At 51.2% G+C, this 22,154-nt stretch overlaps 1 protein-coding gene across 6 annotated transcripts in view; it reads right to left on the minus strand.

The window, feature by feature from the left end:
* The window catches only part of NF2 (NF2, moesin-ezrin-radixin like (MERLIN) tumor suppressor), a 48,297-nt gene that overhangs the window by 4,373 nt on the left and 21,770 nt on the right, over window positions 1-22,154 (minus strand). For 2 of the 6 annotated variants that reach the window (XM_054844251.1, XM_054844253.1), the window contains exons 9-16: window positions 20,531-20,605; window positions 19,120-19,233; window positions 16,689-16,811; window positions 16,095-16,312; window positions 14,600-14,705; window positions 9,189-9,319; window positions 7,224-7,383; window positions 5,383-5,427 (exon numbers count right to left, since the gene is read on the minus strand). In XM_054844251.1, coding sequence (XP_054700226.1) covers window positions 5,392-5,427; window positions 7,224-7,383; window positions 9,189-9,319; window positions 14,600-14,705; window positions 16,095-16,312; window positions 16,689-16,811; window positions 19,120-19,233; window positions 20,531-20,605 — 963 coding nt within the window. In that variant the 3' untranslated portion in view covers window positions 5,383-5,391. Of the gene's footprint in view, window positions 1-5,367; window positions 5,428-7,223; window positions 7,384-9,188; window positions 9,320-14,599; window positions 14,706-16,094; window positions 16,313-16,688; window positions 16,812-19,119; window positions 19,234-20,530; window positions 20,606-22,154 lie in introns of all 6 variants that reach the window. The other 4 variants (XM_054844254.1, XM_054844252.1, XM_054844250.1 and 1 more) reach the window with 4 other exon arrangements.

Raw genomic sequence — 22,154 nt, forward strand, 5'->3', positions numbered from 1 at the left:
GGACAGTAACTTCAGGCTGCTCTGCCTCCACCGTCCCCGGAGCACAGGCACGGCCGGCAGCCACCGGCGGGACCTCCCGCACCGGGAATCGGGGCTGCCCGGCAGCTCTCAGGCAGCTGCCTTCTCACATCCGATTACAGTCAGGCGCGTGAATAAATAGAGAGGAAATTAAGATTGCTCTTGACTGCACACTGACTCTCCACCACCGATGCTCCGCTGTGCTGGGAGAGACAACTCTCCCCCCTCCCTTTCTCTTTCTTTTATTCTTGTTTTTCTTGCTGTTCAGTAATCGCAGGCAGGGCGATCCTCACTCCCGGCGCAGGCAGTGCTCAGGTGAGGGGTGGCAGGAGAGCTCCGCCGCCGGGAGAAACTGGGTTTGCTCTTTTCTTTTTTTACAGCGGGCCATGAAAGCGAGGAGGAGAGCACAGCCCTGCTCCGGCCTCTCCCCTCTCTGCCGGGGGAAAAGCACCTCTGCAAACTCTCCGTACCCTCTGCCTCCCCCCTTTGCCCGGCCAGGCAAGGAGAAATAAATATATATACCCGTACCGTAACGTTGCGCAGGCGAGGCAGAGTGATTAAGAGCGAGTTACATTCTCGTCAGTGCGGAGAGGGGAAAAAAAAAAATTGATTTACAAGCAGTATTATGATAATCTCCTTCCTGCAGGAGGGAGGGTGGGCTCCACAATGCACTACCAGAGCCATCAAAGAAAATTTAGAGAGAGAGAGAGAGAGAGGGAGCGCAATTAAGCGGCCAGAGCTCAAATGACTCAAGATATGAGAAAGGGAAGAATCCCAGTCCCTGCGTTCCTACGCTGGGGTTCCTCTGAGCTCTGCTTTTACCCAGGGCTGCAGGGCTGATTTGATTTAAGAAAAACAAACAAGCAAAAGCAACCCAATAAGTCCCTCATAGCCAAACACATTTTAGAGCGGCTAACCCAATAACTGCAGGCACATAACTTCTGCCGGCAGGGCAAACCGAATAGAGAGGAACCGCCGGGGCTCCCAGCAAGCCCACCGGAGCCGGTGCCCTCCCCACGCACCGGAGACGGGGTACGGGCAGGAGAAGGGGGCTGCAAATCAAATCACAGCAACCTTCCCCCATCTTCCCCGATCCCGAGGAACAGGGAAAGGTTTAAAATTTCTCAGTTCCTTGTCCGTGTTTATCCTGCAGCCTGGAGGAGAGGGGGACCTGTGCCACCCCCAGCGGCATCGCCTCACCCCCTGCCACGCTGGGGACGTCTTCCTGCTGTTGGGAGGGAGATCTACGGTCCCTGCTACATCATCACCCGGGCGCTGCATACCATAAATCCTCTCTATTGGCCCCCCCCTCGCTCCCCTGAACGTCCTTCTCCATCCCTGCCCAATCTCCAGCCCCCACGGGCCAGGTGGACCCTTCAATTCCCACATTTACTTTTCAAACCAAAACCTTGCTATTTTTCCCTCCCCACCCCTCGCCGTTTCTCTCTTCCTCCCACGCTGCCGTTTATTCTCTCCCAAGCACAACTTTCCCCCAGCCTCCAACGCTTTGATGAGCGTGTTTAAAAGAAGAGAAGATGATGCTCCATTTGAAGGAAACGCTTTTCAAAGGCCGCCACAAAAATAGCTGATAGGCCTGACGTTTCCCAGTTTCCTTTCGCTCCTTGTAAACAAGGAAAGGAGGCTGCCGTGTCCCAGTTTAGCTGCCAGGGAGTTTCACTTCCCAGCCTCGAGGAGAACCAGGGCAGAAAGAAAATGAATCTAGCAGGGACACGGCCTTGCACACGCAGGGATGTGTGGGCAAGACCCACGTGGGATGCGTCTCTGTCTCCTCCTGCGCTCGGATAACTGGTGCCTAGAGGTGTCTAGAGCTGCTCGGCTCACCGGGTATCTCCCGGCTCTCGCCTGCATCCCAGCCGGGCGCCAGGCAGGGCGAGAAGCCAGCATCCTCGCTCATCTTTTCTCTCTACCCTCACAGCTCCCGAGGGGATGGGAATCACCGGCGCTGCTCCTCCTGGGAAGTCCCTCGCTGGTCGTGTGCCCGCTCTGCGGCACGCAGCCTTCTCCCCTCCTGGTGGGAGCGGATTATACAGCGATGCCACGGCAATGCCGCAGTTCTGCGTGAGACTCGAGCACCTCACCCGTGCTGGGGCTGTCAGAGGACGCACAGGAAAGGATGGACCCACCTGTGTGCAGCTCAGCCTGCTCTGTACCACCCAGGCTCCCTCCTTTTGCCCTTCCCAGAGTAAAAGTATTTCTTGTGCTGGTCCCTTCCCTCTGCAAGGTGCAGCTCCAGGGGCACAATAACATTCTCCTTCCCTGCAATGGCCACGGTTCTCCATCTCCCCAGCAAGAAAAGCGGGCCCATTTCATGCAGGGGAGTCTGCAGGTCCCAGAAGGGGGGAGGTGAGGAAGGGAGGCCCCAGGAGATGACAAAGAGACCCCACAAGACGTGTTGAAGTCCTCGAGGGACACGGTTCAGTCATCCCCAGCAAGACGCCAGCCGGGCACAGCTGGAAAGCGGGCAGAGAAGCCGTCTGCCCCAGCGCAGCCTCCCAAAAACCTTCAGCCTGTCCAGATGATGAAAGAGCCTCATGACATTTGGTGATGGCACAGCAGCTTCGTATCTGCATCACGAGAGACTCAGATGGCAGCGCCCATCACTAACTCACCGGCGTCCTTACACTGCCGCAGAGGACAGACCACAGCGTATCTTGAAGGTGAGAGGAGTGACGACAAGCCTGCAGAAGTCCACTTTGCTCGGCCTCACTCACCCCTCTGGGCTTGGCAGCCAGGAGCCGCTCACTGCCTAAACCCAAAGGAGACGATGCTGCGTCCATAGGAACGCGGTAGAACGTGACTGTTCCTGGCCCAACGATACAAGAAACCCCGACTAGTCTACCGGTGATAAAGAAGCAGATTTGAAGTAGCTTATCCAAATTCCAAGTGCCTCAATGATAAGAAAAAATCCTGCATTACCCGAGTTGAGGGCAACGCTGCACCACAACCAGGATCAGCCAGGAGAGCAGCAGTCAAGAGCGCTGTCAGCACCAGCTCACCCCACCACCGATGTTCACACCAGTCCCTGCAGGCACCAAGAGCACCTGAGCCCCAGAGAAACTCTTGTGTCCGAGAAAAAGCCGAGAGCCTGGCAGGGAAGGGCCAAGCCTGCCTGTCGAAGGACCAGAGCGCGGCTCAAGGACAAAGCCACTTGTCTGGGAACAGGCGTGGAGATTTGCTCCTTGTCTGGATACTTCAAAGAGCTTAAATCACAGTAAATAAGCATGACTGTGCAAGAAGAAAGCAACTGGAATGAAAGACCTGATTGTGTTTTAGAGCAGCAGCCTGTCCTGGGAGCCTTCCTACACTGGAGGATGCGAGGAAGAAGTAGGTTTTTTCATCTTCTACCAGAGCCGAAGTGGCAAACCCTCCCGAAGCCGAGCCAGCTGCAGTCAGCAGCACCAGCCCACGGCAGAGCGCGCTACGGAGAAGGGAAATCAGTTTCCAGATGAGGTGCTTGTGCCGTGCCCACAGAGCCCATAAAAAAGGATTAGCATGTTAACCACGTAATTAAACATGAAAAACTTAGCAGGCGTCTTCAAAGGCAAGCAACAAAACCCAGAGGTCACAACGCAGCACTTGCTGTGCATCTGCTTTAATTATGGGGGCTCCTCCCAGGCACCAAATCTCTCCCAGCTGCTGGATAAGTCTTTTCACAAATTGCCAGGGCTTCGTTTCACCTCCTCTTGCTGCGGCCACAAGTGGATTTTGCCCCAATTTCACCTGCCGGGAGCTCCTCGAGCCAATCGGGCAAGACAGTGGGTTTCAACCACGGCCAGCCTGCCCCAGAGAGACATCCAGCGTCTCCCCCAAGGTGGAGGAGGGCCCGCAGGGTCACCCCTTGTTTTCATCTATTCCCCAAGGAAATGCTTAACGACAAGAGCAGCCCCTCTTGGGAACACCCGCAGCCCCCCAGAGCGCAGCTGGCAGCAGCCAGCCGGTACAAAATCCTGACTCGTGTGATTTGTGGCACTGCCTGCAGCCCTGAAAGGACTGGTCCATTCAAGAACGGCGCAAACCTGCGCTGACGGCTTCTGGGCACCAGCCGGGGAGACGTCTGCATCTAAAGCATCCTTCTGCCTCCGCTACAGAGCTCCGGAGGTGCTGAGAAATTGCTCCACAGCCGGCTGTACGCGTCTGCCGTGCAGGCAGGGCTGTGCAAGCCCTCAGAGTAACTTTTAAGAAAAGCGTTTTCCAAAAGGCGCTTACCACCAGGTTTGCCACCCACCTTCGTGAGCACTGCTAACCGCAGTGCCCATGCTGTTTCCCCCCTTAGCACTACCGCTCAAAACTCGCTAAACCCTGTGGGTGTGCAAGAACCACGGTCAAGGAAAGAGCAAAAAAGCGTCCCCAAACGCATCCTCCCAAAGGAGGGAGTCAATGCTCTGCACACACGCGCAGCCTGCGGACTGAGGGCAAATCCTCGGAGGAAAGCAGGCTCCTGAAAGAAGAGACGTGGTGTTAAGAGAGCGGGAGTCACCAGCGTGCTGCGGGAGGCAGAGGACAGGCAGAGGCATCGCAGGCAGGAAGGAGAGCGGCTCTGACAGCCGGTGTCCCCAGGCGCGACGGTGACCAACGGCGTTACCTCCAGCACAGTCTCCCTGCGCCACCCCAGCTGCAGCCTTGCCCGAGAGCTACCTGCAGACGCCGGCTGTCCTCAACCGTCTGCTTTACGTTCCTGTGCCACTTCTCAAACAGGCAGACGCCGACAACACGTCCACGCGCCGCTCCGCTCCAAGACGGAGGTGTGCATTTTTAGCCTGCTATGACAGTTTTGGCAGCAAAGAGTTGATGGGGTTTGTTTGGTGGTTTGTTGTTTTGGTTTTTTTTAAATCCTGAATTTTTTTCTGCAGCAAACAAGGGGGAAGGTCCTGGTTTACTTCATTAAAGAAATCTTCAAAGGCCACCCCGCACCTCCAATAGATTCCCAGCCACCGGCAGCAGAGCAAAACCAGGCATGTTTAATTATTTAAGCATCTATGCCTGCACTCCCCCACTGATGTTGCCAACTCAACTTCTGCCAAGAAAGATGCTTCCCAGCACGGAGGATCAGGTGCAAAAACGAACGCAGGAAGGCTGCGAACGCCACCGAGAGAGCGAGAGCCGGGCAGGGCGGCTGCCTGCGACATGCTGCACGGGTTCACTGCGGGGATGGGCAGGGTGCTGCACCACGGCGAGCCCGGTCTCACCGGCACCGCACCCCGCTGCGGCGCGTAAGGAGCATTTAAGGGGTGGCAGCGACGGGAGCTGGCTCGAGCGGTGCGTATCGCAGGCAAGCTCATGCACAGGTTAGTATTCCAGCCAGCGATCCCATCACCCCACGCAGAGTACCTTGGAATAACCTACTTTGAAGTCTCAAATGCAGATAGGTCTTCTGCCCTGGGCTTGAGGCTAAACCAGCAAAATAAAATGAACAACAGTAACAAAAAAAAAAAATCCTCTGTGATACGGGTAATGTCATTTGTGCAATCTGTACAGTTTGCCCAGAGCGCCGAAGCGATCAGCAGCTTCCAGGTGGGGCAGAGGGTTGGTATTATTTAAGTATTGCTAAACTGCTATCCCCTTTTTCATTTCCAGCATCTTGCATTTTCCTTGCCATCACAACTGCAAAGACAAAAGCTCTCCTGACCTCCTGGTGGCATGAACAAAAGCAGTCTGTAATTTTATTCTGATGTGCTCCACTAATAGACTGTTATTTCAAAACCTTTGCTCCTCCGGCTGAGCTGCAGGAGCCGGGCAGCCTCGGTCCCCTCCTGAAGGGGGGGGACAGGACAAGTCTCCAGCTTCAAAGGAACAAAGACTGACCGCACAGTTCCAATTACAGCGATGAGCCCTGACAGACATCGAAATGATTGCCCAGCCACCTTCTTTAAGTGAGACAAATGGGACCATCAGCTCTCTATGAACTCATCTCAAAAGCTACTGTCAGAAGTGAAAATTTAGCATTTTCCATTTAAACTGAGGACTCTGAGCACGGAGACAAAACCTAACAAAACCTACTGGGAGCAGAAATGTCTTCAGATTCTACAATGACAAAAGGGTCTGTGAAGATTTTTATATTCTCCGCTCTGGAGGGACAGAAGCCCGAATCGCTCAGGGCTAGCACGGGGAAACTGGGAAGGGAGACCCGCTAAATTCATTCTCCTGCCCCAGTTCCGTGATGATAAACTCCCAGCCACGGAAGTTGGCATGAACCGATATTTTCAAATCCTTCCAGATGTAACTCTCAGCTGGGAGCAGTGAAGAGGTAAGGATTTGGTTTTAAAACCTGAAGTTGTTACCACAACCTGCAACCCATGCCATACAGCTTTCCGAATCTTTCACAAGGACTGACAGCCCAGGTAAAAGCCTTTGCAGGTCGTTGGAGGTGACCACTACGTCCCACCGTACCGATTACGGATGCGTCCCCAGCACCTCCTTACACGGAGCCCAGCTGGGAGAACAGCAGAGCTACTAAGCAAAAGGAAAAGGATGGGATGTAAAAATAAAGAACGGACTTTGTTGCGACCTTTCAGGTACGACTCCCGAGCCAGCAGACCCAGGTGTCCTAACTTTTTGGCTAAGTTATTTGTCTCAAACACATTTCTAGAGGCAGGTGGCAGCGGGGTCCACAGCAGAGATAGCAGACACCTCACACACACCCTGCTAGCGAAAAGATTTTGCTGTTAGTATTTGAAGCTGCACTACAGGTTACTCGAGAACAGATTAAAAGAGAGGATGAGGTTTTTGGCTTTTTCTACTGAGAGCCCATAAGCCAGGAGTGGTTTTGCCCTTGTTATTCACCAGACGAGCTCAATGCTGCTTCCTTGTAATGCCTGTAGGGAATGGCTGCAATAGGCAGGGAGGGCTTTTCCTCTTCCTGGGGTCTCTAGGGTAGCAGATCCCTTCTAACAGCATCCCTGTACAGCTTTTAAGGTTCAACAAGACCTTCAGACCTCAAGACCTTTGTATCCCCTCACAGAGCACTGAAGAGACAAGGTTTAGTTGTGGCAAATATAAACCAGGAGCCACCAGGAGCTGAAATTCTCTGCACCCTGGTTTGAAGCTAAGCAGCCGGGGAAGAAAGCCTAGATCAAACAATTTTATTATAACAACTTGTGCAAAAGCTAAACCAAACAGAAAGGTTATTTCCTTGTTGTTTTGAAAGGATTTCATCAGGCAAGATACAAACTGGAGCCTTCCGATACCTTTTTAATAGTGTTGTGCTTGCTGTTGCCTCGGCTGGCGTTCTCGTTGTGCAATATATCCAGAGCTGTCTCTCTCTCCTTTAGCTTCAGTGCCTCAATTTCTGTCTTCAGCTCATTCAGCTGCTCCTGCAGGTGCTTGCTTTTCTCCATGTACTCTACCCTAGCACACACAAAAAAAGTCCTGGGTTAGTACAGGCTAGCTGCACATGGTGACATGGTACAGTGGCAGCCGATAACAGAATTATAACAGAAAAAACCCCTTATCTTCATCATTTCTAGTCCGTGGAACTGATGACATTAGTTTGCAGCACACAGTACACTATTCTGAGCAATGATTTGTTTGTTATTAAAAAGAGGACCCAGACAGCTGACCCAAGAACAACACTGTAAGTTATGCTACTATAAAAAAACCAAAACCAAACTAGATGATATTTGTAAGTCTCCCCATTTCTGAGTGAAGCTGCACCGCGACATCAATTAACATTACGCAGTTTCAGTCTACAAGACAGCGATTTAAGCAGTGCTGCTCGCTCTCAAACCCAGCTCACAAACTCAAAAGCATGAATTCTTCCACTAAGGAAGGACCCTGATGTACTGACTTCTCATGTTTTAGAGGGATTTAGCTTGTAAACCGCGTGGGAGCAAGCACTGCCCCCAAAACATCAGGTATCTTTTAAACACACAGCATCCCTGGGAGAGAGAAAGGTCTCCCAAAATAAGAAAGAAAGGAAAAAACCCAACAAACTCAGCCATTCTCAGGACTCAGCCCTAACTGCCTTCCGCGATGAAGCATCGACTGGAGGGAAAAAAAATAAAATTAAAAAAAAAAAAGAAAAAAAAATCACACCACGCCAGCCCTGTACTTGTGATTAAACACCAAGACCCAGGTCGAAGTACCAACAGACTAACAAGAACCTTTCCAGAGTGCCAGAATTTGTAGCGAGGTTTATCTCGGCACCCGAGGAAGGCGAACAGTCCCGGAGAAGTCAGCAAAAGCTCGTTATTGCTTTCAGCATTTGGCAGAGCCAAGCTTTTCCTGCTTAGGAGAGCGGGATGACCTAGTTAGCAACACGGGTACAGAACCAGGAATTATCCTGTTATTTTCGGCTTCTATCTTTTTCCTTCCGGCTTTAGGAAAAGTTTTTAACCTCTGTCTCTCGCAGAGTGGTTTGTTATTTCATACACGGGAGAGGGTACTCAGCAGAGGCAAAATAAACCACCCTCTGGGGTCCAGGGGTGTTTTATTCCAGCCCCAGGAAGTTTTGGCCGGAGTGTTATGGCAGAGCCCTTCTAGCTTTGATCTACTACCCAATCAATGAACAAAGCACGTTATTACTACAGAGATTAAAATCTGATCTGCTTTGATTTCTGCTAAATTTGTAATTTTGAAGGCTACACTTACACCCTCAGGAAAACACAAGATCAAAGCTCATAATCACATCCAAACTTGCTTGCGCACACTTTTTATATATAAACATGACACAGATTCCAAGAAAAAGGGGTTAAAGCCCTAACGCGGGACCTTAGCGCAGACTCCAGCTATCTTGACATGGTCTGGAGACGCTGCAAATGCACAAGGGCCAGCCTGCAATGGCTCCGTGCCCCAGCAGTCACACCACTGTTAACCCTTCCTACCGACACGGACAATTCAAGCCCAAAGAAGAGCTGGGTTAACCATACAGAGAGGAACTGACTGGTCCAGGGCTCAGCGTGCTTAAATTTGCCTTTAAGCAAGCGGTAGGGATGCACCTGTGACACCAGGTGTCCACCTAGGTCAACCAGCAGCTACATCATGCTCTGGGCAGAACGAGTAACGACCTGGTAAATGCCAACCCGAAAGCCTTCTCCCCCTTCCACCTCACACCGGTGCTCGTCTGGAACGTAAAATTCACATTTCAGTCCCGGCACGATTCCTCCCACTGCAACCGAGGCACAAACCCCCAGCCCTGGACGCATGCCACGTACTTCTCTTTCTCAATTTCCATTGAAAGTCTCTTCATGTCCGTATCCTTGAAGTCAAAGGAAAGGCTCTCGCTGATGAGGTTGAAGCTTGGCAAGTCGGTAGGCAGTGCTGTCGTACTTGAGTTCATGGACTGCTAAAGGCAGAAAGTACAAATTAATCACTTTTGGCCGCACAAGTGTTCCTATAGCAAATGTTCTGTAACAGAGAGGTAAAATCAGAGCGCCACCTAAGCACAGATCACAAGGTGGTACTTGCTAAAGCTGTAATAAGGCCCTGATCAGCTACTCACACAGGTAACAGCACGCTCGTCTTGGAGTTGGGTGTACTCCACCGTGCAGCAGCGCTGAACTGGAAGGATCTCAGCATTTACACGGGGAAGGGGCACCTGTATTCCTGAGGCAACACTAGTCACCACCTCATTTCTCTAAACCAGCCTCAAACTTTCTGGAGAGCAGATTACAAAGCTCTTTTTTCAGCTGGTGATCTTTTAACGCAGATGACGACAAGCATTCCGAAGCGCTGCGGATGTAGAGCAGCGAACAAGCCCAGCGTCCCAAGCACCAGATCAGCCTGAACATCCCCTTGCTCCATTCCCAATTTGCTCTTCAATTCAGAGCTACTGCTCCTCTGGGTCCTCACTCTTTGCGGTAGTAAAGAGGAGACAAAACACTACCTGCCTTCAAAATCTATTGCCAAAACTTCGTAAAATCTAGGTTTTATCGCTGCTGTGGCACTTAAAACAACGCCAGACAGAAGCTGCCTCTTGGGAGACATCTGACAGCTATTTAACATTAAATCAAGTTTAAAAAGTGCAAGCTGCAAACAGGGGCAAGGCGAGACCCTATGTGACAGCAGAGTCCCGCACGCCGCTGCTCCCCAAAGCGTGAGCAAAGAGCAACATAACCCCAAGGGTTAACTTGGGATGCAATTTCTGTAAGGCCCATGGAGATGCACCGATACATTTTTATCTTTGCAGTAATTTACAGTTCCAAGTGTTTAGGACCCACTGCCAGATTTGGCTGGAAATGCAGAGATAACACAGGGAATCGCTCCTATTGCACCTGAGCGAGGATTTGGGACTTTCTTCTTCCTGCAAAATGCTGTGATATCCCCCACCGACACACTGCAGGCCCTCAGGTTTTATCTTCCCCTGAAAAAAATGGCCCTTCTCTCAGTCAAAAATTCTGCCACACCTCTAATAAATGGGCTCGTTACCAGTAGAGGAAAAGCATCCTGACTCAAATCATCACTCTGCTGCTCTTGCAGTCCGTTAGATGAGGTCACAAGCAGTGGCACACGTCAAGGATGGCACAGCGGCTGCAGATGGCAGGCTGCGCTCGTGGATCTGAGTCAGAACTGCTGCCAGCGTGCTTAGCCCTCATTTTGGATAGGAGAAATCCAGCCCCGCATCCAAAAGGTCACCCACCTCTCTGCTAGATGCTCCTTCTTGCTTTAAGAAGGGATTCTTGTAATGAAAACAATGTGCCCAAACCAGCCCGGACTGGGGGACGGCAGGAGACGGTGCTGCAGAGACAGGCTGCTCCGGCAGCACGTACCAAAAGCTGGTGGGATGGTTCTAGGGTTCCTGCCCCAACAAACGAGATCTTGAGCTTCAGCAGGCTCGTTCATTCTTTCCCTCAGTTTTTCTATTTGGGATACTCCAGGGATTGTTTGCAGCTAGCTCTGCTTCAACAAGAACCGCTAGCACCGGGGTGGTGACAGATTTACTCTGCACAATAACCTGCCTCTTCCCTCACCGCCAGCCTGGAATTCACAAACAGCCAGGGCTCATCCCCCACCCGCTCTTCGGCTGGACAAACCTGAGAGGGAGGACATTTCATTTACCCTGCAGAAGTAAGCTGCAAAGCAGGAAGGCAAACACCTAGTACAAGCATAAACGAGGCGGCACCCGAAACGGCGCTGCTTGGCCCGGCTGGAGCGTTACGGGTAAGTCAGACTCACGCGACAAGGAAACACGATTTCTTACTCCCCCTTTGCGATTGCTGTTAGCGCAGAACACAGCCGCATTAATTCTGCGGCAGGTGCTGAAAGGGACAGCCGAGTACCTAAATTCCAGTCTCGAAGGAAAGGGGACAGGTCTGCCAAAGCACTTAACTGATTTAAATACTTGCATCCCATTGACATTCAAGTCCCTTCCCTGTAAGGCACACCAGTGTTCAAAAAGCCCTTCCCACGTGAGGTTCTACGATCTCTGGTGCGCCGGGGAGCCAGGATCATCAGAACCAGCCTGCTGGCCTTCAAACAACCTTTAGCATTTTTTTCAGCACAAGCTTGTTGGGTTTTGTTCTTTTAAAAAAAAAAAAAAAAAAAATCCACCCACCCAAACAGCAGCAGTAACAGTTGAGCAGGAATTTCAGTTACTGCAATCGTTAAGTCCAGATGCCAATTTGTCAGGGTTACTACAGCCACTTCCTCGCCCTTCCTCAGCACCGCTCTTTCATGAAGCAACAAAAAATTGGTGGAGCAGTCAGAGAGCAGCAACAGCGAGGAAGAATAAGAAAAGAGCGAAGAAAGAGCACGCTGAGGGCTTTCAAAGGCACGGGCTTAGCACGTGGAGCAAAGCATTTCCCTGCCATTTGCGATAATCCTGGGTAGGTCTTGCACAAGGTGCAGAGATTTTTAATCCAGGGGACATGGGGTGTCACAGGATGATAAAGGGGACACAGACCTTTTCCCTTATGTGTTTCCTCACCTGGAACAAACCGCATAACCCTGTTACTGCATTAAAGCAATTTCCTGCCGTTAATAGAGGCAAGCACCACGCTGACAGTGGTCATCCCTCTGCGGTACAGAGCGAGACAGGCGATACGGAGGAAGCACAGAGCAAGTCATGTCATGAGGCTTCCCCCGCAGGGAGAGCTCCTCCTGTTGCTGCCGCCGCCTTTACTTCGCTGCTAAAGAATTTGGGCGAGCCAAAGACAGCCGCTTACTACTTCAAGAGGATCAGAGATGACTGCCTTTAGTCTTGCCATGAGTGGTACCTGAAGGGCAATGAAGGAGGCAAAGAGCCGTTGCCGAGTCAGTAAAGAATGAATTGTTCTCCCAGCCCTGACGGCCTGAGACTCAGATTCACGTCGTCTTTCTCATGCATCGCCTACCAGTCCCATCACAAAAACAGCTTGGGCTTCAAGGACTAAAAAGACACCGAAACAAGCTTTAAAGAAGCAAGATGGGAGAGTGGAAAGTTCCAAGAACGAAAAAAAAAAAAACCCCAACCAAAAACAACTTAACTGTTTCTTGCCTTTTCTGCAACACATCCATCCACTCCCCCCTTCCTCTCCTGCTCTTGTTCCCCCAGAGGGAAGTCCTGTCTAGCTCTCAGCACCAGGGGATGACACAGCCCAAGTACTGGGACCACAGAAAAGAACAACCTCAGCATTACGTCCTCATTAAGGAAAAGAGCAGCTGGAATCCTGCACCATTTGGCAGAGCTGCCATTCACCTGAGGGACACAAGTCTCCCAAAAGCAGCTTTCAAAACCACTTCATCCCTCAGGCCACCCTGGGCTTATTCCCTCCCTTGGGCCGCGCTTGCCTGCCGGTTGCCTCCGTGCGCTGGCAGGGGAGGCAGGCTCGCCTGAATCCAGCTCTTTGAAGTGGTGCACAGGAACAGGATCTCAGCACATCTCACTTGTCTGAGCCCAAAGACACACGCGGCAGAACGACGAGAGAGGCCACAGGAGAAGGGAGAAGCGAGGCAGGCATAATAGGGGATGGAAGAGCCCAGCGAGGTGTTGTCACCTGGATATGGGCACAACGGTCACACTTGCATCCTCCTGACCTTGGAAAACAACAGCCATCGAGTCTGTGCGACGCGGAGCTCCTCCCGGGGCTACAAGAGGGGCAGGAAGAGCGGCAGCTGCACAAGGAGACCCTGCCACCTAACTGGGGAGGAAAAAAGCATGTTCCCTTCCCTCCTGGCACCGAGAGCCACGTCAGGAAGGCCAAGGCTCTTTAGGGAAGGGAGAGGACGCAGCACCATGTGTCTGGACGAGGCAGTTCTGCATGGATTGCCTCCAGGCAGATGCAGCTGGAGGGGTGGAGCTGAGCTCCACGCAACCCAGACAACATTCCCACTAATGAGGCTTTAACTCCGCAGGCAGGAACGCAGTCACGCGGCTGCCCACCAGCTCCGGCACAGGGATTTAGGCAGAAGGGCTGGCTCACTAGGGTTCTGCCCGTTTGACTAAGGATGGACACAGCAACACGAGGGAACATGGACGTGCAAGCGCTGCCCAAACATCAACACCGATGTAGCCATGCAGCAGTTTCAACGAGGACGCTCCACCCTGTGCATGTTAAACCCTGAATTAAAGAACTGGTGGATCCCAGAAAGCCAGTGATTGCAAAATAAGAGCAGTCGAAAGCTAAGCTTTACAAAGCGCTGGGGTACCTAGCACTCGACTGAGTGTCCCATGGCTCAGAGCACCTGACTATTTTCCGTCACTGCCATTTTTAAACGCTTCTGAATATTTTTGCAGGGAACTTCAGAGAACTGGAATAAAAAGTTACTACTTCTCAAACTCTCTTCAATCTGCTCCTTAAAAGTTTCCAGAGGGGCAGGCAGGGGGAGAAGGAGCCTGCAGGTACAAATTAAAACTTCAGTACTAGGCGGGTCGTAACTCCCACGTACGTCTGTTGAGTCTATTCCTGAAGTTGTTGAGCTCTTTCCCCTTCACCCCTCAGGACAGCGAGGCAGCCGAACTGGCAGCCGTGGCAGGTGTGAGCTGCAGGGAAGGGAGCTCTTGATGGGTTTTGCAGGCCCTGCAGCACAATTAGAGAAGTTGAGAATAGGAACTGCCAGACGGATCGGAGCAATGGTCATTTAGTCTGGTGTTTCAGTCCCCGGCAGCAACTGGGACCAGATGCTTCAGAGGAAGGTGTGAAATCCTCTTAATGGGCAATTATGGAATAATCTCCCTTCAAGGAAGTTGGGTTTTTTTCCAGCACATAGACGCACAGTGGCCGGTTTATGCCCAAAGAATGAATTTACAGGTTCTGAACAATGTTTATCCCACCTAACAAGAATAAGCGCATCCTCCATTTCATAAGTATTTAACCCTATTTTAAAAGCTATTACTGAGCTGGCACGTTCCACACACGCTAGCAAAGCGTGGCTCTGACATGGTGATTAAACTGGCTTAAAATTTGCTGCCTTTAATTTCACCAGCAGCTCCCTTGCTCTTTTAGCATGGGGGGGGTGGAAAGAGAAGAGCGGTCTTCTGCTGGACAGGGTGCCTGGATGAAAAGGGCAAACACTGCTGCAGGTTCCTGAGCTGCTGAGTAACGTGATGAGAGCTCATATCCCTCCACCGACAGGATGGAGATAAGAGACTCCTCCAGGGCACGTTGACTGGCTGGGAACTGGGAACTACAATACAGATCGCTCTTACTGTGTAGGACGACTTGCTGGTGATCTCCAAAAGCTTCTGCTTTGCTCTCCGCTCAGACTCGCGAGCCTCCTGAAGGTCTTGCTTCAGCTGATCAGCCTCCTTCGCTCTAGAAAGAAAAACAGCAAACAGCAAATATCAGATTGAAGTTGAGAGGAATGAGAAGATGGAGAAGCAGGATTACAGTGTAGGGGCAGAACAGGTTGAAATTTGTCCCACAGAAAGACTAAAAAAACCTAAGAACTAAACTAAAACTAAGAAATTGTTTGAGTGAGGGAAATGCCAGAACCTCCGACATGTGGGATGTTTTAATTAGCACAAAAATCCTAGCCATGGAAGGGCAGCTCTGACATGGGCTCTGCATGAGCATCGGTGAGCAAGGCTAAGGACTGGAGAAGTGCGCCGAGATGCCAGAATGGAGAGAATGACTTCAAAACTAAAGCTCAGACTTACAGCAGGAGAGGCAGTTTTCTGACAAGTAAGCCTCTACTAACTATTACTTACTACATTCAAAAAGGAAAAAGCACCCAAGACCGCGCAGCTTGCCTACTCACAGGGCTCAACAATTCTAAAACCAGTATTTGCCCTTGAGGCTCAAGGACTCCCTGCAAGGAGAAAGCCAAAGGAGGGAAGGAAGCTTTCTCTGCTGGACTGAAATTTGAGCAGAGACTTTGCAAGATAGAGACCAAGGCAAGAAGAGATGGACAACGTCAGCGTCCATCCAAGCAGAAGGGCTGACCCCAAGCAAGGTTTCACACACAAGGAAGGAAACAAGAACGATCTTTTCCTTGCTCACTACCAAACGCCCCACGGGACCCGGGCTCTGCTATCAAGAGGATGGAAACACCAGTTTTAACAAGAAGCAAGGACTCCAGGAGCCAGGGAGACCTCAAGGCTAACCTGAAACAGAGACTGCCCAACTGGTAAGGAGAACTAAACAGCTGAGAGGAAAATTGAGGAATAAAGAGAAAATAGGGAATGTAGATCTATCATCCAGAAGAAAAAAACTAAACAAACAAACAAGCATTATTAATGTTGTCCAATACTTTGGGGAATGCAGTGATGTTTGCAGAAATCACCCAAAAGTAGAGCTGGCTTCCACTGCTGCCGTCAGGGCACGGAAGGCAGAGTGCCAAGGACCACAGTACCTCCTGGCCTGCTAGCTGACGGCCCCTTCCCTGCTGCTCTCGCCACAGCATCTCTCCCAAAGAAGGCTTCAGAGAAGGGTGTCCAGCTCCAACCCAGGGAAAGATCAGGGCCACCACTGCTCTACCAGCACCGTTTCCCACTCAGGGACAGCCCAGCTGTGGCAAACAGTGAGATGGAGAGAGAAACCAGCTGAGCCTTGGGGCCCTTTGCTGTTGTGCGTGCACGGGAGGCCAAGGGCTCACAGCAAACCCTTGGATGGACTAACTCAAGGCAGGAGCTGCTCTTTCAGCTAAGTCAGAAGGGGGCTGGAAAGCAAAGCAGAGGCAGCTGCAAGGTTGTACCCTCTGACCTCCTCTCCGACTCCTCCGCCATTTTCAGCGCCAACATCTCTGCCTCTAGCACCTTCTGTTCCATCAGTCGCTTCTCCTCCTCCGTCCGGATGGCCGTGGCTTTGATTCGCTGCATCTCCTGTTCAGCCTCAGCTGCTTTCTGAGCCAGGAGCTTGGCCTCCTCCTCCGTGATCTGAGCCTTCTCAGCCAGCAAGTCTGCTGTCTCTTCAGACCTCATCTGAGAATTAAGGCACATTAAACCATCAAGCACACCGAACGTCTCCCCAAATGTGCTTACAAACCCCGGAGCAGGGCCCTGAGCCGCTCACTCCGCACGGCCCAGAGTGTCCCTCCCTTCCATGAAAGCCTGCAGCCTTCTGCAGCCAAGACCCGGATGTGCCCAGGCTCCATCCCAAATCACCCTCCTCTGTGCTCCTGCCGCAGCAGGCTAGCACGATGAAATCAACTCCATCCAGCCTCCTGATCACTGTCCACCAGCAGCAGTTTGAGAACAGCCATAGGACAGCGTCACTTTGCTTCCTAAAACGCTTCAGCAGTGGAAGAGAGTGAGGAACAGCTGCAGTGCCTCGGGAAACAACCTCCCAGAGACTCACCAGAGCCTCGTTGGCCATCGTTGCCTCTTCCTTTAACTGCATCAATCTTCTCTCCAGCTCATCCCTTGTCCTCTCAGCCTCTTCTCTCATTTGCTTCTCTCGGGCCAAGCGCTGCCGTTCCATCTAGGAAAAAGGTATTGGGGAAAGCAAGGAGAAATATCACACATCAGAAAGGCTTTGCACACTACGAGGAAGGGTCACTAGGTGGGGGCTAGAGCACAGGACTGCGCTGCTGCCTCCTCTCTGCTTATCCACACGGGGAACTTCACTAAATGGGGTGATCTGACGCACCCTGCTCCCTTGAGCAGTGCCGTTCCCAAGACAATCCCCTTCCCTCTGATCAGGCTGTCACCCACAGCGCTGCGCCACAAGCTGCCTGCAGGTGATTACGTCCCCAGACAGTACCCTCCTACGCCAACTCAGATAAGTTGGGTCCCAAGAGCTCCAGCTATGCCTAGAGTTTCTTACGGCAAGACTGGGCTTAAGGGCATCTTCAAATATCAAGTATAGACACACCACAAGGCAGGACTTTGAAGGATGTGGATAGCTGCTACTTTTGATCAGACATTTATCCCAGCATGCTGGAAACTTCACTTCCACTCATTTATAGGGGAGGTCATCTCCTACATACAATAAACTACTCTCTCCCTCCAGCTCGGTCCGCAGGAAATAGCAATGCTTCTCCTGGGGCTGGGGGCGAAGATCCAAGCCACGCTGAGGCAGCCCACCAGAATCCTGCCACCTCTTCCCAGAAGATGCCTAGAGTGTTGTGCAGACAGAGCGTGCCCAACTACCTCTCCGCTAGCCAAGCGCCCAAAGGGAGCCATTGGGCTAATTAACACACCAACTTTAAGCACTCCAGTACGACCGAGATGGGTGCATTATAAATATCCACGCTACAGCAAGGACTCGCAGCATTGCACAGGCCACCTGCTGGGTTTAATAAGGGAAATAAGTGCGACAAGACACATTTCTCCGCTCCTTGGACACCAACTGTGTTCTGAAAGCGGGACGCCTACTGCTCTAACGGCTCTGCTTCCTTCTATTAAAGGTTCCCCTCATTAATTATCATTACAATCTGCATCCCACTCAGGAGTTCCATTACCAAGAAGTCCCCATATAAAAGGACTATCTGGAACCAGTTAACAACGGTGGATGCTGGGGAGGGAGGAGAGAGCCGGCGAGGCAGCAGCGTGGCCAGCCAACCCAAGCAGAAGCCCGACCTTTCCCGTAGAGCACAAGCGCTCTGGATTCGAGAGCTCGTGCGAAGCGATAAGCTTCTGCTCGCTCTCAGTGCCCTCACCTCTCCCGGCAGCCCAGCTAAGCTGGAGGTCTTGCTGGCGTGATTCAAACGCACCAAAAACTCACAAGATTCTAAAACCTGTCCCTTGGACACCATGCTGCTCCTTCCAAGGAGGACCTTTTCCTCCACGAATGCCAACTCTTTACTGACCAGAGAAATCCCCGTGGGAAGCAGAACGTCCCTCTTCCCCAGAGGAGCTGCCCCAGTTACCCTTGTAGTGACTCACGTCCTGTCCTCTCCTGCCACCCCAGAAGCTACAGGAAGGAGAGTTGCTTCAGAAGGTGCCTGCAAGACAAGCTACATCACATCTCCAGGCTAGCTGAGCACCTCCACCCCAACTCCAGCACCGCGCAGGAACCTCCGTGGACACGCTCCAATCCATTAATTTAGCAGTCCCTTGAGCATAAGGCCCTCCTGGGTGCAAGCGACTGCTTTGGTTTCTTCTGCTGCTATCTAGCGGCTTTATTGCGAAAGGGACATTTATATTCTAAGCACCAGTACTCAGATTAGCTGTGCGGGTTTCAGTGAGTAGAAAAGGTCCATGAGCAGAAAACAATGATTCATACAATCCAATTTGCTGATATATGCTCATCGGCTACACACTGCTGCCTCCAAAGAGCCATTTTTGCTGCCTGGGCTGACCTGCGGCAGATAAAGGAGGCCAGCACCGAATTAGCATGCAGGCTGCACAACCCCGAAATGTCGGCGTGCATTCCATCACCGTGTAATTAGAAAACGAGGCAAAGAACTACAGCAAAGCACAGCTCCCCCTCACAGCCCCTGCTTTAATTACAAGCAACTACCCCAACGTACTACATCTTTCCAGCTATGGCACCCAGGCGCAGACCGAGGCGGGGAAGATGCACGCACACTGGCAGGACATCCAGATTAGCTCTTCCCTCCCGTCCTCCCAGTTTTGCTCCTGAGCGTGGGGGCTGGACTCGCGCTGCAAAGCCAAGTTGAGAATGACTGGCAAGGTGGGAGCGGGCTACTAAAAAGAGATGTTCAGCTGGACCGTCCCTCAAAGCTGCTCCGTGTGCTTGATGTCATTCTGGAGACTGCTCCTTCCCAAGTTCATTTGCATTTCTGATTTTGGCTCACGGTCTAGTTATATGAGATGTCTCTCACCTGCTTCCTGGCTTTCTCCTCCCTGGCCTGCGCTTTCATTTGCTGGACCTCCAACGAGTCTGCCTTTCTCCTCCTCATGAAGAGGTCGTGGTTTCCAATACACAGCTGAAGAATCTATTCCAGTCAAGGGTGAAGAAAAACAGCTGTACGCATGATGACGATGAGGCAGTTTGTATTCTTGACACACAAAACCATTAGAACTGCTTCGGTTTGGTGCTTGTCAGCACTTCCACCCACTGGTCTCAAACCCTATGAGCTCTCATACCCAGGTCCCCTTTCTTTAAGTTCAAGATGAACTTGCACCTTCTCCCAACTGCATGTTCAAAGCATTGAGATTAAAGAAAAAAAAAAAAAAGAGATGGAAAACCACCTTCTGTCTTGGACAAGACTCCACACAAACAGAAGGCTTATCAAAAACTTCCTTGGACATCTTCAGATACCTGTGCTGAAGGGTTTCGAGCACCAGTGTGGTTTCCTCTGGCACTCCAGGAGGAAGATAAGGAAGGTGGCGATACTAGAGGAGGGTTAGCAAAGGGGTGAGTACACAGAAGAGTGAAAGCTCTTTTCGACAATAAAAGCAGGTTTCTGAACTCGGATTCTTTTCTACTAAAGGACTGATTCACTTGCCCGACTTGCATTTCACAAGTCACAAATGACTCCTCTGGAGTCAGAGGAGCTACAGCAGCATGAACCTGACGAGTGTAGTGAATGAGGCCTTTGCCAGGAAGCTCCACTTCCCTACGGCACGTAAAGTACAGGATAGCCTATAACCAGGACAGCAAAGTTCCCTTCCCTCTCTTATAAGGGTAGGAAAAATATCGCCTTCTGCAGGTCCCTTGTGCAACTTAACACAGTGCACAGCTACTGCAGGATCTGGATCAAAGCTCCTCCAGATACGAAATCCAGAACAGTAGCTAAAGCTGGACTTTAACACAGACGCTGAACAGAACAGCCCAATGTAGCCCCCTCCATTCTTGTACAAGGAGAGCATCCTCAGAGGGGATCAGCCTTGGAAAAGCCAGGACTGCGACTCTGATAACGGTGCATCCTGAAACAGGGAGACCTCTTCACAGGGCAGAATGGAAAAGATCCGCAGGAGAAGAAAGGGGGTGACAAGAAAGTTGTACTTACTAAGTGCTTCTGCCATGCACGTCAGCTGTAACCCCAGAGCTCGGAAAGGGAGCACAAAAACAGGAGAGGGGGGAGAGGTTCTGTGAAGGAGTTTGACTTGAGCTTCCCCCTTCTCTACTAGAGGTTATGACCGAGTAGTAACTGCTACGCCAAATCACATCTACAATCCAGCACGCTCCCTCCAACTGCTCAGAGGAAAAGCCCCCAAAGAACACTGTCTCGTACTGCCTGCAGAAACTACTGCTGCAGGCAATAAAAATTACTCTGTCTGTAGACTTACCAGCTTATTCACACGCAGCTTTGATGAATTGAATTTAAAAACATCAATCTTTTTGTCCAATGGCTTAATCGTAAACTGAAAAGGAAAAAATAAAGAGGGAGAGAGTTATCAGAGAGCAGTGCATTTAATAAAAACATGGCTATAAAAGTCTTACTGAAAGCTTTGGCTCAGAGGAGGTCAGCAGTGTCAGACAAACAAGGCTGAGAGCTGTCCCCGTGGCTTTTAGCCAAGCAAGAGAACGAGTATCAAAAGCAACCAAGGAGACCACTGTTCCTCCGCAGAAAAACACGAGTGCCACAGAGAAGCAACGAGAGTGCTGTCCACCTACAGACTGCAATGCTCAAGAGCCAGCGTCCTCTGCAGAGCACCTTGCAGAGGGCAGAGGCAGCTCAGCACCTCCTGAGGCAAGACGCTACTCTCCTGGCAGCTGTAGAGAACGGAGAAGGTACAGCAGGAATTCATGACACTTCTGAAGGGAGGAAGAACCAGCTCAGCTGCCCGATGGATGGGCAGGAGGTTTGCATTAGGAACACAGCAACAGGAGCTGCTGCCCTTCCCCTTGACACCTCCACTCGCAAGGGCTCCCCAAAAAGATTTTCCATGTGTTTTGTTCTCCAGAAGTAAGCCATATCACAAGACTGCTCCGCAATTCAAAATATTATTCCCTCGCTCTAACTCGCATTTACGCTCCACGTGCCAACCAAACAGCAGCCTGGGTCTTCCCCCTCCAAAGAGCTTTGCCACAGAGGGTCTCTCAAGAGGACATAGGTGGCATCGCCAGATTTGAGGCTGTTTTGGTAATACAGCCCCTGGGTAGAGAGAAAACTCTGAACTAACAAAAGGCTACTTGAAGAGATGGAGTGCTCCGCAACACCGCATTTTTTAGAAGGCATGCATATATTCCATCACTCCCCCACACTCTACAAAAATAACCGGCTGAAGAGATAGCGCTCGAGCAGGCAGTCTGTGTCCATTAAAGTAGGTCTATTTGTCAATACATTGTACTGCCTGAAAAGGGCTCAGCAGAACTCGCCCTGGCAGTGTTTTGTTTTGTCAGTTTAAGAGCCAATCTTTTAAGACTTTCACACAGGCAGACGTGTGTGAATGTCCCTGGACCCGGGCGCTGGCAGAACCCCGCCACTCATTGAAAGCAACAGCAGAAATACACCACGAGAGGAATTTCAGTTCCACGTAGAGAGTCAATCTTTGTTAGGACGGATTAAACCCCTCTGTTGTGTCGACGTAGCTGTCATACCCAGCTATTAAGCCTGTTTACTGTCACGTCAGGTCTACTTGTGGTCATCTTATTACACAGATGATTGACCTGATGGAAGGTGCCAGTCCTTTCTCCCAAGAGAAAGCTCTATTACAGTCTTGTGTCAAGGCCTGGTTACGGAGGCTTCAATCCCCAGATTTCTGAGGCAATCCCTGATCAGACAGCTTCCACCACACTCATCTGTCACGGGCAGGAAAGCCTTCAGAAGTCACCAAGCACTGGGCTCTTCCGCTCTTTATTTTTAAGAAGTAAAACAAGCGAAGAGAATTCCAGCGCAGCCTTGCTACTTATAAAACTTCACAAGACATGCAATAAATGCAGCCGATGAGAAACCTTTTTTACCCCAAT

Source organism: Grus americana, chromosome 16 (genome assembly GCF_028858705.1).
Source record: "Grus americana isolate bGruAme1 chromosome 16, bGruAme1.mat, whole genome shotgun sequence".
Lineage (NCBI taxonomy): Eukaryota > Metazoa > Chordata > Aves > Gruiformes > Gruidae > Grus > Grus americana.